Source organism: Podarcis muralis, chromosome 12, assembly GCF_964188315.1.
Source record: "Podarcis muralis chromosome 12, rPodMur119.hap1.1, whole genome shotgun sequence".
In the NCBI taxonomy this organism is placed as follows: domain Eukaryota; kingdom Metazoa; phylum Chordata; class Lepidosauria; order Squamata; family Lacertidae; genus Podarcis; species Podarcis muralis.
Genome location: NC_135666.1, coordinates 11,293,778 through 11,313,536, shown reverse-complemented (window position 1 = coordinate 11,313,536; position 19,759 = coordinate 11,293,778). Strand labels below are relative to the sequence as shown.

The window sequence follows — 19,759 nt, the reverse complement described above, 5'->3', positions numbered from 1 at the left end:
AAAGGTTTCCCCGATCCCTGGCCCAGTTAATGGAGGAGTATCTCTTTCTTGCGTGCCCTCTGATGTAACTATGCAGAGTGGCTCTGGGCATCTCTCCTTTCCCCATAACTAGCAAAGCCCACCCCCACCAGTGTGAAATTATGAGGATATACTTTATTTGCATAATATACACAGGTTGCAGGTTGCAGCTTTTCTTGCTGTTGAATTCAGGCTACCTGGGAAATGGGTTGTTTGTTTATTTAAACCACAGTGTGCATCAAACTGGCCAAAACAGTTTTAGAAATCGCAGGACCAGGTGGGTGAGAAAGGAGCTCCAGGCCTAGGTGCTTCAGAAACTCTGACTTTGGACATGACAGACATACTTTTTCACCAAACGTTCCCCAATTGCTTGTGCTCAGCCCTGGTCATGTGGTTAGCAAGAAATCCTTTTGTGATTTTAAGATTTATCCCTGAAGTAAGTGGCTGATGCACACTAGAATGATATTAAAGTGAAGCACCCTTTTCTGGCCACCACCACAATCTCCATAGAAACCGGCTGAGTATATCATTAAAATGTAGCTGTTAAAGAGCCATTTTATAGCCTTTTTAAATGCATGGAATACGTTACAATCCATCTCATCTGTCCCTACAAAAGCCCAGCCGGTTAGTCTCCATTTTATAGCAAAGGGCCTGCAGCTGAGACATTACAGTTTGGTAGACGGAGGCTACCCAAGCAAACTTGCAGTCAAACATGAGTCCTAGTTGGTGCATGAAGGGGTTAAGACAATAGAGCTTGATTCCTAGACTCAGCTGGGTCACGCCCCCCTTCTTTTATGAGAAATCACTTAAAACCTTCTCTTCCTGTTCCTTCCCTCTTCTCGCCATGAAATCACCCAGGATGGATGTGTCTGAACTTGCTGCAGGTTCAGACCACATGTTGGAAACTATATTGTGTATTTTGCACCCAGGAGTAATCTACCTGTGTTCTCCTTGCTGCTGTATGGGACAATGAATCAGACCCTTGGATTTAGTAAGTAAAGCATTTTAAAAGTACTTAACAGTGTGTGGTCTGTTCATTGCAAGAGGGGTAAATAGAAACAGAGGAACTCTGTTTGCAAGCGGACTAAATGGGGCAAAAGGCTTAACAGCCTGCATTCCTAACGCTTCCCTGTGCTGCTTGACTTTGTGACTCTGCTACTGGGGGCTCTCTCCTGCTGGAGAGACTGTTAAAGCCCACATTTTGAATCCAGACACCCAGCTGATTCTTTTATTATTCACCCCAAACACATAGGTCACAGGGATCGTATATTTTATATCCTTCAGAACTGAGATTACAAGGGAAGCCCAGTGCTTGATCCGCTGGCTTATGCAGAAACCTTAGGCTGCTTCCACTGTGAGTTTTCAGCGTTGAAATCTGCGGTTTTTCAAGGCAGCCTTTTCACACCTGAAGTTTTCTCTGCCTGCTTGGCAAAGGCCAGGCAGATTTTGCAGCCTGAGCTCTCATTTCAATAATAATGCTTGGAAGGCTCAGTAGGCTTTTTCCAAATAAGTTTAAATCAGTCTCTAGTTTCCTGTGTTTCTGCTGTGATGGCTGATGTTAGGTCGCTTTGCCCACAAAATTGTCAGCTGGAGAAAAAGGTTGCTAATCAGTTTTTGGGGAGATTGCGTTACCTTGGACTGTGATGCAAAAGTTTTTGCAGGTTGCAAAGTGTATCTTTTCTCCATGTTTCCCAGCCCTGAAATTCCAGGGGTTTAAGGTCAAGGAGTGGAGCTCTGGATATGTTATCATTGCAGATAGGCACACGTCAGGTTGCGGTGATCTTCAAGGCGATTTCCTCAAACCTTGTCAATCTCAAGGCTACCTGTGTCAGTTCTCGCCCCCCTCAGAAACATACAGGGTGAGATGTTTGGTGAGGAATCTTAAAATGCTGTTTTAAATGTGCATTCTGTACTTGACCTCCTTCGTCATGTTCTGTTTTGAAATCTTTTAAGATAACGTTTTTTTGTTCCCTGTTAATTATGCCGGAAAGATATACTTTGTATTTGACTTTCATCGGTAATGTTTGATTCTGGATTGTTTTGTTTGATGTTTTAGCGTAGGCTGTAAACTGCTGTCAGCCCCCCCCCCCAAATATACAATGGTCTAGAAATGAAATGAATAATAATAATAATAAGTTCCAGGTTTGTTTCTGTGGGAAATGAGGCGCTTTTCTCCTCAGAACAGACAGCAAAATTAGGCAATCTGGGCAGATACGTGAGAGCAGTCCTCTAGTTGAGGAGTTCCCCCCCCCTCTTTTCCCAGAAGGTGCTGGAATTTGAGGATCAGATTGTTTCCTTTTAGAAAGCTGACTCTCCTCTCCAAGGTCTGAAAGGTCAGGCGAGCATATCCAAGGGCAGGGACAAAAAAAGTCCGTTGGCTTCTCCAGAGGGACACAGTCAAATAAATTAGTAGATACAAATTCCCTCAGGACTTTTTTCACGTGTTTGCAAAAGGTCCCCTCTACTCACCCAGAAGACCTTGTAATACATATATGTGGAAGCACTTAAAAGGGCAGTTTGCTCTCCTAAATAGCTACACTTTAAAACAGATAAATAAAATAATCGCCTCAGGATTCCTCAGTGAGGAATTTTAAGGGTTCCCCTAGAAAAGGGGTCTGAGTTAGCCTGGTGGATGAAACTGAAAGATGGACTTGTCTTTTATTCGAGTTTCACGAGGCTTCAGCTGTGGCCTCCAAAAATGCACAATTCCTTGTCTTTTATAAAGGTTTTCAGTTCATTGGCTTAAGGAACTCCTGGTATACACACCTTCAGTGGACCTTAGTTTTTCTGTACGATATGTGTAACTTGACTAAGGCCTGCACATGGTAGTAGATAAAAGCTCAGGTGCTATTCTCTGGGGGTTTTTTTTCTGTCTGGAACTTGGCAGTTCGATATTAAATGAAGTGTATGCTTTAAATACTAGATAAATGTTCTTTATTCCTTTCTTTGACATATATTCCCTCTGGAGAGTTCTGAGCCTGTTTTTTTTAATAGAATCAAGGACAAGAAGATGCTTCTTTCTATATTGGCTTATTAAGAGGAGGAGAAGCCTCCAAGCCCTTCTCGTCGTCGGTTTACCTTCTTAAACACCAGTTTAAGAGCCTGTTCCCTGAAGCTGCCAACTTACTGGATTGTTTTACTGCTTGTGATAACATTAGAAAGGAGGGTTTTCAGACCTCATGATGTGGGTTTCATTCATGTAAAGTGCTGCTTGGGAGAAACCCTTTGTTTATCCAGAGATAAACTCCTGTTTTTCCTCCCACTGTTCACAGGCAGTAGTTTTGTCCTGTCCCCTCCCCAATCCAGCTCTTTATGTTCTCAGGAATAAAAATGGCATACGCTAGATGTGAGAAGAGACCTGCAATATTAGCTACACTGGGTTTGGGAGTTTTAAAAATCTCATATTTTATTTTTTTGGCTCTCTTTGGAGAAGCTCTCTATTATTGTTTTAGCTTCCATTTCCTGTGTGTATCATTGACTCGGAGGCACTGAGCAACCGGCCGCCTTGGGGACTTTGCAGCTAATGAGAGGCACTGCTTCAGTCCTGGACATATGTGAAGCAGCTCCCTTTGAGCATCCACAAAGCAATTTGAACTCTGTGTGTTTTCTTCCTGTGACACAGTGTCTGTTAGGATGGTTCTGCAAAAGATTCTGCAGCAGTAGAGTGGAGCCTAGGGACTCCCTGCTCTGATTTATCCCACATGTTAGGTGTGTCCTCCATCATCATCTGGCAAAAACATAAATTTCTCTCACTGTTGAATTTCTGTTTGAAGATGATGATAGAGGACATTCTGCCTCCTTCCTCAGCTGCCAGCCATAAACCACCCAGGGACCTCATGGTAAAGGGGTAGGTAAGAAATCCTTCTCATGATTTCTAAGCTTACTCGAGAGTCTTTGGTGGGGAAGACTTAACCCTTGCAAGACTGCTTCTTCTACATGCTTGGCAATTTCCCCCCCTCTTTAACCATGATTTCTACCAGTTTTCCTTTGAAAAGATTTTAAACTAAATGGCCTGTAATTTCCTGGATCCCCTTCTAAAAATTGATGTTGTATTAGCCACTTTCCAGTCCTCAGGTATGGCGGCTGATCTCGGAGTCAAGTTACATATTTTTGTTAGAAGCTCATCAATTTCGCATTTGAGTTGCTTAAGAAAGTCTCATGTGGATGTCATCCGAACCTGGTCATTTGCTCGTATTAAATTTGCCAGTAAGGCCTAGAATTTAATCTCTCATTGCCACTGTTTACCTCAGTTTCACTACCGTTTACCACAGAGCCCGGATGTGTGAATGCACAGGTCACTCAAAGAATAGTAGTTGCACATAAACAGCCCTGGACTTTTGTACTAGATTGATTTCTTTGGTTATGAGGCTAAAAGACTAAAATATTTTTAATGGCCCCCTTTAAAATGTAATCTTTCTCTTTTGTTTTAGGTTTACCAGCCTTTGCTTAAACGATATAAGGAACTTGAACAGCAGTTACTGAATAGGCCAAAGGAACATCGTATGAGAGAACCAAAAACATCAATCTAAAACCTTCTTTAAACAGGAAAAGCAAAAGCAAGCCAGCTGCTTCACCTTGAAAGTCCGGGACTCTGAGAATACCTGCACTTTTTTCAAAGTTTGTAGCTTTGGACAAACATTTGGGCAGTGCTAAATGAAAGCTGATGGCTTACTCTACCAGTTAGTTACCATGTTTTTACCCAAAAAGAACCTGGAAATCTGATTTAATTTTTGTAAGCGATCACTGAAGATTTTTGTATTCACACGTCCTTTTCAAAGAATTCAATTCTGTGGGCAAAAGTAACCCTGTATTGTAGCTATACCCTCATTAACCAGCTTGGAGCTGGGTAGATGTTTCCTGGGTTACAATGCTGGGTTGTAAAGTCCTGCACAGCTTCATGTAGTCTTTCCTTTCTATATCCCCTTTTCCAACACAAATAAAAAAGGAGAAATGACTTAAACTCTTTGAAAATTTGAATTGCATGTGCAAAATAAATGCAAACAATAAATTTGATTTGCACCATTTGTTCCGTGTGCAGTATTTGGTTATTTCTGATGCAGAATTCACAGCAGGAACCAGAACATAAGTTTTGGGAGGTGGGGTGCGCTCCCGTCGTTCGGTCCCAGCGCCTGCCAACCTAGCAGTTTGAAAGCACCTCTGGGTGCAAGTAGATAAATAGGGACCGCTTACTAGCGGGAAGGTAAACGGCGTTCCGTGTGCTGCGCTGGCTCACCAGATGCAGCTTGTCACGCTGGCCACGTGACCCGGAAGTGTCTGCGGACAGTGCTGGCTCCCGGCCTATAGAGTGAGATGAGCGCACGACCCTAGAGTCTGGCAAGACTGGCCCGTACGGCCAGGGGTACCTTTACCTTTAAACCAGGAAAATTCAGACATGTGACAGCCCTAAGCTAACTAGGGATATCAATTCAGGTTTCTCCCAGTTTTTTTCCAACCTTAAGTCTAGCCTGTCACATTTTCGCATCAGTACCTTTACCTTTGACATGATCTGGTCACCCTTTTTCTCTTTTATGGAAGAAGAACAGGATATTTTCATACCACCATCATCACAGAGGTATCTGTGGAGGGGATATATTGATTGATAATGTATAGTAACTTTCAAATAAATGTTTTGTTTTTTAAAGATTTGGAATATTTTTTAAAATCCTCACGGATATTTTCCAGCCATTTTGTGCATCCTTCTAATATGCACATATTTTTATGCAATTTACCCGCTAACGTACATATTTTTGCAAGCAATTTCCCCTAATATAACACATTGGGAGAGATGATAGTAATTGTAATCCAACAAGATCTTGGCTCTTGGGTCTGAGACAGGATTCTTCCAGCCTCGTCACTGGAGTTCCTTTTAATTGGCAATGCTAGGAATTAACCCTGGAACTTACGCATGCAATGCATGTACTCTGTCACTGAGCTGTGGGTCATTTACTAAGCTATTAGGAGCTTCTTTCTATTAATTGTCAAACCAGAGATCTTTCTAGCCTGGAAGTGTCTACTACTCCATCTGGCAGCACCCCTCCTATACCTCTGCCTAGTCTTTTCTCAACCTTGCTATGAAAATGTGAAACGTAAAGTGTGTCTGGCGTATCGTGTGGAGGTGGGATTCGTGGAACTAGACTCTCCCTTGAATCTCTGAAAAAGCTTTCAATTCACGTGGCAGTTCTTGAATATGTTTTCTGCCTGCTAACATCCTTTCAGTCGCACGCTTCGCCTCTCCTTTCTCCTAGTTCTAGTTTTCTGGATCTTGAATACAAAGCGTTGACTTAGACAGCCTCCAGCTGCAGCCGTTCCCTTTAACATCACGATGGTCCCTGGGACCTACCTCTAATCCATCTGCAAAACGTTTATTGATTCTCCAATAAGCTTGACACAATGAAAAATTATTTTCTTTGCTGCCTAAAGCCCTTTTATCATGGAAATGGAAACAAACCAGTTGGCGCTTTCTGAAGGGATTTGCTTTCAAAGTGCTGACAAACTGAAGCTACCGACCCCAGTGTTCGTGCTTTAAAAGACACCATTGATCCAACAACACCTAATTTGATCTCTGCTGAATCCTCTTCAGTTTAACTATTTTTGGTGCGTGCTTATGTGTGGATGTGTGTGGCGAATATAGGAGGTGCTTAAAAAGCAATGCCACTGCAAGCCATTACTCTTAAGGGTTAGGCTTGAGGCCAGCAGTGGACAGGAGGAATAAGCATAGGTTGTCAAAAAGCATCTGGTCATAATCCGGGTACAGTATATTTTTCACTGGCCAGGTGGCACCTTACTAAGCCTGTATATAGCACAGGATGCCTGCAGTTTACGATGGGCATCCGTTGAGGGTGGCATGCATTTCACCCCCACTCCCTTTGATCTCTGTCTCTGCACGGCATTCCGTCAATCATGCTTTGCTCCTTGATAAGCATAGGTTGTCAAAAAGCATCTGGTCATAATCCGGGTACAGTATATTTTTCACTGGCCAGGTGGCACCTTACTAAGCCTGTATATAGCACAGGATGCCTGCAGTTTACGATGGGCATCCGTTGAGGGTGGCATGCATTTCACCCCCACTCCCTTTGATCTCTGTCTCTGCACGGCGTTCCGTCAATCATGCTTTGCTCCTTGATTTAGTTGGGACTCTTCTAGACACCCAGATTGTGCCTGCAAGCCCCCATCCTGCAGCTTGGCCAGGTGAGATTCCTTCAAGAAGGTAGCTGTGCTTCCGTGGCTCAAAAGGCGATGCCTCTTTGCTACAGATTCCATGTATGACAGCGGTTCTCAACCTGTGGGTCCCCAGATGTTGTTGGACTACAACTCCCATCATCCCTGAGCTCTGGCCTTGCTAGCTAGGGGTGATGGGAGTTGTAGTCCAACAACATCTGGGGACCCACAGGCTGAGAAAGGCTGGTGTATGAGCATGTGGAGGAGCAACATGTATTCTTGTATACTTCATCTGTGCGATCCGAAATTCAGGCTGCTTTTGGGGACAATTGTGACATCTCACTATAAGGATCGTTGCCTGTACCATTGCACTATTCATTTCTGTATAAGCATTATGCAATTGCCTTTCCACCTAAGCAACTGACAACCTAAGGCGATGTTCGATTCCTCTGACCCAGAGGTAGCCAATGTTGTGCATCCCTGACCATTGAATATGCTGGCTGGGACTAATTGGAATTCTAGCCTATAATATCTTGAGGGCTCTTGCTTGCTGCACCTGCGCTATACTTAAATCTAGAGCAGGCTTTTTCAAAGCAAGCCCCCGATTTGTGGAGTGCTGTTGCCAGGGTACCAGCAGGGTCATCTTTTTGATGCCCTCATTATTCTCCCAGGCATTCGGGCTTTAATATTGCTGTGGTTTTGTGCTTCAGTTCTTTCTGGTCCATGAGTGGGGAGCCTGTCACCACCTGAGAACTGTTGGACTGCAACTCCCATCAACCTGGCTAGTCTTATGAGAGACGGAACAAAGCTCTTCTTCTCTTTCCACTTTCTTCACTCCATGCATAATTGTATACAGCTCTTTCATGTCTCCTCTTACTCACTTTTCCTCTAAAGAGCCCTGGAAATTGCAACCTTTCCTCATGGGAGAATTGCTCCAGCTGCTTTATCATTTTGGTAGCCCTCTTCTGAACCTTTTTGAGCTCTTCTGAATCCTTTTTGAGGGGAGGCGACCACAATTGACACCATAGATCATGATGCTGGGAATTTTATTTTCAATTCCTTTCCTAATGATTCACCTTTTTCACTGCTGCCGTACACCAACAACCTCTGGCTCCCCCTAGTAAAGAGGGAGGAGGCAGTAATCCTTCCCTCCATTGAGTTTTCCTGATTAACATTTGTGGGAATGTTGTGGATCGTAGGAGAGGATATATTGATTAAATATTATCCTACCTCACTCATGCTAGTGAGCTAGTAGCAAAGCACATTCCCTTGTACATAGCAGGAAGCTACGTAGTTGATAGATTCGTTAGAACCATTTGAGTTAAGCAATCCAGTCTGGCTTATCCAGATTAGATTGTTCATGGTAAATCCCCTTTAAAGGTAAAGGGACCCCTGACCATTAGGTCCAGTCGTGACCCACTCTGGGGTTGCGGTGCTCATCTCACTTTATTGGCCGAGGGAGCCGGTGAACAGCTTCCGGGTCATGTGGCCAGCATGACTAAGCCACTTCTGGCGAACCAGAGCGGCGCACGGAAACACCATTTACCTTCCCGCTGGAGCGGTACCTATTTATCTACTTGCACTTGATGTGCTTTTGAACTGCTAGGTTGGCAGGAGCAGGGACCGAGCAACGGGAGCTCACCCCGTCGCAGGGATTCGAACCGCCGACCTTCTGATCGGCAAGTCCTAGGCTCTGTGGTTTAACCCACAGCGCCACCCGCGTCCCTAAATCCCCTTTAGTTCCCTCTTAAAAACAATAATGACACAACAGTCTTCTTTTAAAAGTAATGATAAGGTTTACTTACATTCAGTTCACAGTATGGTCCTGAAGGCAGGCTTTAACTTGTAGTTGCAGTCACAGAGAAAAGTGTGAGTTCATCCTTTGTGAGGGATGATCCCATGTGCTGCTGGCTGAGAGCCAGCACACAGCAAAAGGCATCAAAATGGGATAAGGTGAAGAAAGGGAAGATCCTGGCTGGGGCAACAATCCCCTGTGTATCCACTCTAGGCAAACAGGAAATGTTGTATTTGACTGCTTCTTTGATGTTACATCCCACAGCATAGAGGTACCATTCAGTGGTGGGGAAATTGATTTGGCTTGGGAGGATGGACCTATGGAAAAGGCATTCAACCTCTTGCTGCCCAAACCATGTCTCCAATTTAAGTCACACTCCCACCTCCTGGTGCTTCTTCGAGCTAAGACAAAACAAATACAAACCATTGGGATCCTATTCACAGATTTCCCACACCTTCTGCCTAGTTTGGCCCAGAGAATGTCTGTTGGCTTAGGAGATCTGGATGCTTCATTCCTTTTGCTTACAGTTCTTTCCTTTAGAAACATAATTGAGTTTACACAGATCAATACAGCATCCTTGCAGAAAGTGCCTCTTTTGCTATTGACCCAGTGAACATTCTTACTGGCTTAGATTTTTTTCAGACCCAACCAGGGGTGACTTGCTTTGAAATGGACTCCATGGACACATGAGGCTGCAAGTTTCCCAACAGACCATAAAGTAGACCTGGGGAAGCTTTTGCAGACCAAGGGCCACAATGCCCCTGAATGCCCCTGGATTTCAGCCCCAGTGGACATCAGTTGAGAGGGGGGAAGGCTTTGATGCTGCTCAAAGCATGCAAGCCCAGTTCCGTCCTCTGCAAGAGGATCTGCTGCTGGAAAATACAAGCAGAGCGGGGAATGTCTCAGCAGAGAGGCAGACTGGTGTTCCTTGCAAATATGCAAAAAGCGAACCATGCACGTGTGTGCATGAAGTTTGCAGAATGCAACAGCATTTTGAAGTTTGCGGTTTGAAACGGCTGCAATGCAGAGCTTGCACTTCAGCTGTGTATTAACATCATTTACATTCTTCTGGGGACAGAGAAAAGGTGTTGGGTATCCAACTTCATAAGAAAAGCGTCCACGCAGAATGCGGAAGGTTAAACATGATCGGAGTCACTCAGGAGTAAATGCACCTCTGTTTCCATTGGAAAGTGCAGTGCACATGAGTGATTGTGGGTGCCCATCTCCCTCTGTTGAGGGTTTGTGACTATGTGTGTGTGTCTGTCCCTGCCCGTTATTGAAATGCAGGTGTCAAGAGCTTTCCACCAGGGAAATGTGGCTCTCAGCCCAAAAGGCATTCCCCAAAACCACTCCCTTAGATGAACATGGGGGTCTTCTTGAGTTCAGCCAGGTGCCTTCAACAAAGTGTTTTCCCTCCTTTGTGACCATAGAGAGACCCGCACTGAACTGGAGCCAGGTTTCTTGAAATGAAGTCGTAGCCTGGTTCTTGGACAGCGAATCTCCGGAAGGCCATCCAAGGGAGACAGTGCCTTTAGATTGCGCTAGCTAGCAACATAATTCCTGGTCCTGACGTCGTTCAAGAGCAAGGGGCGGGCGAGGGGTTCATTTTGCTGTTTAACCCGTGTGCCTCAGTCTGCAACGCTCGTGTTGACCCTCTTTATAGTTTTGGGAAAGAAATTAATTAGCAGGAGCTGCTGCACGCTGTGGAAAATTTCAAAAATGCTTTGCATAACCTTGGGGGGTGGGGAGGAAGATCTATTCATCAGATTTTTCTCCTGGGCCGGTCCTTTGCAAACAAGATTAATTTACTCCACAGCCATTTGTCTTCACCAGGACCCTGCGAAAGGGAAAGTGAGGCTTAATTAGCATTTTAAAGTGGGCAGCCTTGAAGTTAATGATATTCAATAACGAAAAATTGTTTTAACCTTATTTGCACTTTTCAATTTACTTATTACAGGCCATCTGTTAAAAATTTAAGCGAGTGCTGTAGGGAGTAGCACTCTCTCAGATTGTCAAAGGAACTCTTGACTAGATAGGCAGAAGGGCTGGGTGGGTGGGAAGAGGAAACATGGATACACGCGGCATTAAATGAGCAGTTGGTATTATTCGCCCCCTTTAGACTTCTGGCAAATGCAACAGAAGGGAAGGACTTAATAACCATTTTCTAACCATCACACTTCTGAACAACGCCGTCATTTTCTGTAGGCTTTAGGTAGGGTCATTATTACACAATGCAGCCCAGTTGTGTGTGCATCAGGACCAAACCCCATGAGGCACTGGAGATCAACAACTGGATTTGCTGCATTTTAGGATTTTGTTTTTAAACTGTAGGTGGGTGTGCCTTCCTCAGTGGGGAAAATGGGCAGCTTGGGCATCTCTGTTTTGTAAGACGTTTACCTCCCCTTCCAAGCCCTGCCACCCCAAACCGATTCTCCCCCTCTTCTTTTTCTCATACACAAACACCCCCAACTCCCTCCCCACAGTGACTGCTTCTCAAGAGAAAATGACAGAGGCGGAAGATAATGCTATGTACTGAAATTCTCACCCTGGGCCAGCAGGGGGATACTGTAGATAGTTATGCAAATGAAGGATCGAAAGTGACGTTCAGTGATTGGATAGTTTGTATGCAAATGAAGGATTGAAAGTGACGTTCAGTGATTGGATAGTTTTAGAAAATGGCAACAGTTACATTGTTCTGAAGCTCTATATAAGCAGGCTGACTGAGCTCCTCAGTTCAGTTCTGTTCCAGCTTACAAATAAAGAGCTGCTTGGAAGAATCGCTGTGTCGCCTGATATGTTCGCCCACAACTTAACAGATTCAACCACAGATCTCAAGCAGCTTATCTTGTTTAGCATTTGGTTTAATCAAACACAGAACCAGTTCATATTTCAGGAACCTCCCTCCCCCTCCTTGCATACAATGTAGTACAGAAGCAAATAAACGGCCAAAGGTCAGCATTTTGATGCCCCATACACTTCACGTGCATATTCCTAACTCAGTGAGAAACTGTACCCAGAGCCAGCTACCAAGAGAACTTTGCTCTAGTAGCATCAAGAAGTTGTTCTGGAAACAGGAATGGGGGTTGCAGGCTGGATTCAGTTTCCTTTGCTGACCCTTCCCTGCTGAACAGATGTTTTGCACAATTGCTGCTTTTTGCTCAAAAAAAGTGTGCAGCTGGATCAAGGCCACAGAACCCCCTGGGAGAGCTAAGGGTTTAGTCTATCCGAAATCAGTAGATCTATTGCCATATTTAATTTTGGCTCTGTCAATCACCTTGGTACCTACTTCCCATTCAATCCTTAAACCCAGATTGAGGCCACGTTGAGGCTACAGGGTTAGGAGAAGATGGAAGATCAGTTTGTACTTGATGGTGCAGAACCATATTTTTGCTTCTATATATATTTTTTTTTTTGCAGAATAAGAAAAGGAAAAAGAGAGAGAAGGGGCAGTGTGCTTTAAAGCAGGTACATGATGCAACATGTAGTTTGATCCTTATTGCTCTATTCTTAAGCAGAAGCCCAGCAGCCATAGAAAAACCTATTGACCCTATTCAGTAGCATACTTAACCCAACTGTTAGTCCAGCCCCATGGTAGAGAAAATTCTGGTCCTTTTTTTATTCTTCTTGCAACCCTTATTCCCCGCCCCATTGCCTCCCCCTTTGGCAGTTGAATCCTTTAAAAAGTTTACAAATCACACCATGGAGTTCAATGGAACTTACTCCCCCCACCCCCCAAAAAAGTAAATCTGATCTGGATTACAGTTTTATTCTGAAAAAGCCAAGCGAAATATAGCTCCACGCCTCGTTCTTTTCGAGTTTCCATAATCGGCTTGTCATGACGGAGTTCGCTCATTTACTGGAGGTTATCCACGTCGAGGGAAGTTATATTTCCATCTCTACCTGACGGCCCATGAGAATGGTGACTCCAAAGGACTTCAGAGACCCTGGCAGCACTGAGAACGAGCAGGTAACCTCAGCTGACATCAGACCCATTCAGTATGCACAAATTAAGACTGTTTTGCTAAATATTACTGCTCTGCTCTTGTCTTCTCCCAATATGGGAGATATGATCAGTGCTTTTCTCTAGGGGTACTCAAGGTTATGCAGTGGGTACTTATTGTAACAACTTCATATTTTTCTATTTTTTTAAAAAAAAGAAGCACTGGATATTATTAGTTTTATTTATTAACCTCATTATGTACTTTGTGTTCTTGTACTTTTATGTCGTGAACCGCCCTAAGACCTATGGATGAAGGGCTATATACAAATGTAATAAATAAATGAATCAGTATTAATTCAGTTTATGCATCATTGAGATCTAAGAGACTTACATTAGATCTAAGAGACTAATGACTTACATTAAAAAGGAAGAAGCGTGTACAGAAATACATTGTACCATAAGGATGGGATTCATGTAAAACTTCGACATTTCATACAGCATATTAAAATGCATTTATTACTGAAAATAACATTCAGAAATACATGCTATTAGGGAGCACTGCTTTGCAGAGATGAGTATACTAGGCAAAAGTTGCGTACAAAATGTCTATAGAGGGATAAGGTAAAGGTAAAGGGACCCCTGACCATTAGGTCCAGTCGTGACCGACTCTGGGGATGCGGCGCTCAACTCGCTTTACTGGCCGAGGGAGCCGGCGTACAGCTTCTGGGTCATATGGCCAGCATGACTAAGCCGCTTCTGGTGAACCAGAGCAGCGCACGGAAATGCCATTTACCTTCCTGCTGGAGTGGTACCTATTTATCTACTTGCACTTTGACGTGCTTTCAAACTGCTAGGTTGGCAGGAGCAGGGACCGAGCAATGGGAGCTCACCCCGTCGCAGGGATTTGAACCACCAGCCTTCTGATCGGCAAGTCCTAGGCTCTGTGGTTTAACCCACAGTGCCACCAGTGATAGAGGGATAAATTCGCACAAATATTGAGGAAGTTTCATGAGAACTTGGGGGGGGGGGGAGTGCTGAATCATAAACTGATGTTGAAATGCAGTGAACTTAGGGAAACGACTGGTTAGGAAATGCTATCCATTTATTTCGTTTGTTTGGATTTGGTAATATAACTTGCATTGCACGTAACTTAGTCCTCTCAGGTTCCTGGAAGATGAAGATGGAGCTATTCCTGTTAAGAGGGTTGATGTCAATTTTGATGGTCTGCTCCTGGTCCCTTGTGAACATCACATCCACATCACCAGCTGACCGCACAATTTGGAACGACAGGCAAGATCTGCTTAAGAGTCATTTTAAAGGTCACAGATGGGTTATGTTCCCTGATCTGTGCAAAAAATAATAATTAAAAAGAAGCTCTGTGCACTGGCTGATCACTTGGGCTCTCAAACTCTACCACCATTTTATTTACTTTAGGATTAATTGCCAGTAAAAGGTCATTTGATCAAAAGAAGTTCTCCGAAATCCTTAGTGGCTTCATGAACATTTTGCCTTAGGGGTTTGACAAATTGTTTCATCGGTTTATTTTTAATATGACAAAACAGAGCTTGTTAGACTGAGTTTCCTACAGCAAACACAAGCAGATTAAGCTACGTGTTACTATTAGCCATGTGCAAAAGCCCACAGGACGGAATCAGTTCCATTATATTAGCCCCAAGGAGTGGGTTTTCTTCGAAAATCTGTTTGCTGAACCAAAATTGGCACTCACTTCTGTAGTGCACTGCTCTCTCAGTTGGTCAGTGTGATAAGCACCATTGGTGTTTTTTATGAATGTGTTTTAATATCTGTGGTTCCATTATATCATGGGCTTCAGAACATTTTGGCATTCAATGCAATCAGATGTTTTGGCAAACCATCGTTTATCATTGCAAGAATGAACAGTGGTGAGGTCTGGGCTCCCCACCCCACTTCCTTCATATATGGTTTGGGATCCAGGTTTGAGAGCAAACTATGGTTTGCACAAACCCTCATTTGTTTCGAATGGGAAACAGTGGTTTTCCATGAAGTAGGAGCTCTCTCAACCTGGGCTACTCTCTTCCCTTCCCACATGAAGGAAGAAGCAAAAATGAGAGGGGAACACGTTAGCCTAACATTCACCACTGCTTCTCCTAATAATGATGAACTATGTTTCTAATTACTCTCAATACAGTCTTCTAATTGGTTTCCCGATTTTGCAGTAATCCTATCCATGCCTTCACAGCAACTGAGCCATCTGTATGTATTTAGCCTGGGCATGGAGATGGATTTCCCATGGCATGGTAAAACTACAAGGAATAGGATTAAAAACAGAGCCACAGGTTTCCTACCTAGGGAGCAACCACGTCTATAGAACAGCAACCCACCAGCTGAAGACCAGAGCGGTTTCACACCCATCTTTGAAGTCCTGGAGTAGTTTTGATTGTGCCCGGGGTACAGTTGCCCCTTCAACAGAACTGGTAAAGCCCAGGAGTCGGGTTTTCACTGGCGTCTCGGTCTCCTAGAGAGGAAGGCGGGCATGGTTGAGAAAGTAAAAGACTAGTCCAGGATTGTTTATTCCGACTGGCCACAGCTCCCCAGGATCTCTGGCAGAGCTCCTTTGCATTGCCTGATAATAATAATAATAATAATAATAATAATAATAATAATAATTTATTTATATCCCGCCCTCCCCAGCCGGGCTCAGAGCAGCTAACAACAATAAAAGTAACACAATTTGCATAAAATCACAAGCAATTAATTGAAATGCATTCTAAAATCAATTCATTCTAAAATCAATTCAAAATCAAATTAATGGCAGCCATTGGGCTAGAGTTCTGTGAGGATTGCCGAAGGGGGGGGGTCAGACTGTGCCTCGGCCATCCTCCATAGTGTAGGTCTCTTCCACAATCTGTCCGGTTGTGCTGCTGCAGATGCGTTTCATCTGTCTGCGCTCCTCCCAGTGGTCATGTCTCTTCTGGTCACTGCTGTGGATACAGAGCTTGACTGTCTGTCTCCGGGCACTGCTGTCACCTGCAAGAGATTCCCACATGGAGGAGGTTGGTGTTGCCGGCCTTCTTGTCACGCTCGCAGACATCTTTGTAATGCAGAGTTGGTCTGCCAATGGGCCTGGTGCCTGAAGCCAGCTCTCCGAAGAGCACATCCTTGTGGTCTTCCATTCTGTGGACAGGACCAAGTAAGTGTAGACCAGGGGTCTGCAACCCGCGGCTCCGGAGCCGCATGTGGCTCTTTTACACCTTTGCCGCGGCTCCGGGGCGGATACTAGTGAGGGGAGGAGGCGCATTGTGCGCCCTGACACTCCCCACTGTGGCGGGCGCTGTACTGGCTGTGACGTCGCATGGGGGCGGTGTGTGCGTTAGTCACGCACCGTCCCGACGTCACCTTCCCACCCTCCGGCCCGCTACATTGTAAGGGGCATGTACGCTGGTCACTGCATTGAAAGGGGGCATGTACGCTGGTCGCTTTTTTGAAGGGGAGTGAAGAACACACACACACACAAAAGGTAACTTGTTAATTTAACGTTTATTTCTATGAGGAGGAGTAATTCTGAGGGGTCAAACAAAGAAATAATTTAAAAAAGTGACAAAAAAGTTATTTTTATAATGACGAGTTTTGCGACTCCCAGTTTTTTTTCCCTTCAGAAACGGGTCCAAGTGGCTCTTTTTGTCTTAAAGGTTGCAGACCCCTGGTGTAGACGTTGCTGAGACAGGAGTGCGAACATGCTGGGAATGTGGGCTTGGGAGAACACACTGCCTTGTGACACCCCAAATCTTCCTGAAGCAGTGCATGTAGAAGGCATTGGGGCATTGCTCCTGACAGTGGTGAGTTGCCCACGACTCACTTCAGGGCTAGCGATCCCATGGGACCTCGGGCCACGTCTAGCCTGCAAAACCACTTCAGGTGACCTGCCAGCCCTCCTAATATTAGGCACCTCTTTCTCTTGCCTTCGACTTGCCTCTTCTCCTTCAGGTGCACTGCTATTGCACACAAGGTCTTAGCGCTTAGGAAGCAGGAATAAGTGCTCTATTTTCCTGTTTCCTGACTGCTAAGAACCTCAACGCAAGTGGCACCGTGCCAGAACAAGAAGAGGTGCATTTGCAAACACAGTCAAGGGCTTTCCTTCCTTTGGCAGCCCTGGGGGATTTGGGTGAAACACACCCAAATAATGCAGCTGAAGGAGAAAATTACATACACAGGAGAACACAACAGCGGGACAACTAAATAAGCAACAGAAATTGGAGCAGCGGATTAAGTGCAGTCAGCAGCACAAGCAGAATGGTCAAAGCACCAAAGAGAAGGAAACGCTGGGCTTTTTTTTGGAAAGGTGGGATAGATTTAAAAACAAAACAAAACAAAACAAAACAAAACAAAACAAAACACAAACAATGTCTATGTAATCCAGACCAAAGGCTCAACAAAACAGTAGTCTTGACTCAACATACTATAATATGCACGCACTAGAGGTAAGGATTAGTAAATCTAACAATTTTGGAATCTTGCAGTTTCTCATTTTTCCAATCATAGTTCTCCGCATTTCTTCATTGGTTTGAGTGTTGTTGTTTTCAAAGAGGCCTCATTAAAACTCATCAGCATTTTAGTGTGAATCTCTCCTAACAGACATACTTCTGAATGCAGTTTTGCTGAATACAGTGGTACCTCGGGTTACAGATGCTTCAGGTTACAGACGCTTCACATTACAGACTCTGCTAACCCAGAAATAGTACCTCGGGTTAAGAACTTTGCTTCAGGATGGGAACAGAAATCATGTTCCAGCGGTGCAGCGGCAGCGGGAGGCCCCATTAGCTAAAGTGGTGCCTCAGGTTAAGAACAGTTTCAGGTTAAGAACGGACCTCCAGAACGAATTAAGTTCTTAACCCGAGGTACCACTGTATACATATTGCCACAAAGCAAATAATGAATTTCTATATGTTACTTTCACTAATAAATGCATTTCTATGCACACTTGGACCCAACTCAAGTGTATGGGTTTTTGTACACATTGCTTGGCTGCAGAACTGCATTGCGAATTTTGAAGGATGGCTTCATTTCAGTTTCTGTATTGTTTTGGAAAGTGTGAATTAGGTAGGTTCACCTTTAAATGCAAACTGAATTGAATTTCTCCCCCAACTCTAACTGAAGGTGGGGCAGAGAAATTATGCTTCAAGGCACCAACTTGGTTTATTTCCATTTCCCCTGGATTCTCGGATGGGAGTTTTTGCCAAAATGGTTAACATAAAAGGATATTGACATCACCATTGGCAAGGGATACAGATCTATTAAAAAGGATTTTCCTCCCTCCTTGCTCTATTCAGTTTACTTCACGGTATTCATAGATAGCAGGCCAATATGTTGGCATGGACTGATCAGGTGCGGAGCTTGGGGGGGGGGCGGTGGTAGGCCACAGCAATAGCAGAAGGCAACCTAATTTATTGTGACACCTTCAGAGAATGTCCAGAAAGCACTGTGATAATTTGAAGTTTGGAGTAAATAATGAGGGAGGTAAACAGGAATCGGTGTGGCGGGGCACACAGTGAGTTCACACTATAAAAAATATTATTATTATTAGTGCTATTTTTCTAGAAAAACAGGTGGCTGAACTCACCATGAACACCTCCCTCATTCTCTTAAAATGGCAATGGTATCCACCTGAGAAGTGCCAGAACTGCTGAAAAAACCATTATTATTTATTATTTATTATTTAAAGTGATGCGGGTGGCGCTGTGGGTAAAACCTCAGTGACTAGGACTTGCTGATCGCATGGTCGGCGGTTCGAATCCCCGCGGCGGGGTGCGCTCCCGTTACTCGGTCCCAGCGCCTGCCAACCTAGCAGTTCTAAAGCACCCCCGGGTGCAAGTAGATAAATGGGGACCGCTTACTAGCGGGAAGGTAAACGGCGTTTCCATGTGCTGCGCTGGCTCGCCAGAGCAGCTTTGTCACGCTGGCCACGTGACCCGGAAGTGTCTTCGGACAGCGCTGGCTCCCGGCCTCTAGAGTGAGATGAGCGCACAACCCTAGAGTCTGTCAAGACTGGCCCGTACCGGCAGGGGTACCTTTACCTTTTATTTATTATATATTATTATTAATTCTACAAAACAAACAAACAACTGCAAGAATTACAGACTGGAGAAAACACATCCAGCCACATCAGAAGAATTCAGTTTGACAATACAAACCATGTATCCGGTCCCTACCAGAGAGGAATGGCAAACCAAGTTGATGGACTATGCCAAAATGGCAAAACCGAACGGAAAGCTCAGGAACCGAGAAGACAAAAACTTTAAGAAAGAATGGGGGGGGGATATAATTTATTTAGGAGACTGCTGTAAGCAGATGAAAACATTAGCAGTATTTAATAACACTATGGACAATATGGATAGACACAAAACATGGGATTATGAAATAATATGCAGTTGAAAATGCTGACAATAAGATCCATGGAGGGATGGGGGAAAGTCTGGAGATTCAGAGAAATCTCTAATTCTGGATATTTATTTGGTATTCTTATAACTCTACGCTTGTAAAATAAAATAAAAAATTATTTACAAACCGTGTGTCTGGTTAGGTCAATAACAAATTTAGACTTAGGTTAGCGCATCCACTATACCTGCTCGCAATTAAGCCAAAGAGTCCCTCCAAAGTGACTTTTTGGAAATTGGGGCTCTGGTTTCCAGTCCTGGGTATACGACTGATGTTATATTTTACTATTTATCATAGCATCCTTAAAATACCTACGTTCATAAGATCCGATTGGTCAGTTGTACGCAGGTGCCCATCTTGACACACAGGGCTGGCAAACCTATCTCTGCAGACTGCTGTCGCTCTCAGTTGCCAGGATACTGTCCTGTTCCAACCAG

General features: G+C 44.2%; 1 protein-coding gene across 4 annotated transcripts in view; it reads left to right on the top strand.

Annotated features, from left to right (window-relative positions):
* The window catches only part of XYLB (xylulokinase), a 117,241-nt gene extending 112,199 nt beyond the window's left edge, over positions 1-5,042 (top strand). For 3 of the 4 annotated variants that reach the window (XM_028749906.2, XM_077936724.1, XM_077936725.1), the window contains one exon: positions 4,449-5,042. In XM_028749906.2, coding sequence (XP_028605739.2) covers positions 4,449-4,468 — 20 coding nt within the window. In that variant the 3' untranslated portion in view covers positions 4,469-5,042. Of the gene's footprint in view, positions 1-876; positions 1,010-4,448 lie in introns of all 4 variants that reach the window. The other variant, XR_013394771.1, reaches the window with a different exon arrangement.
* Positions 5,043-19,759: the final 14,717 nt, after the last annotated feature.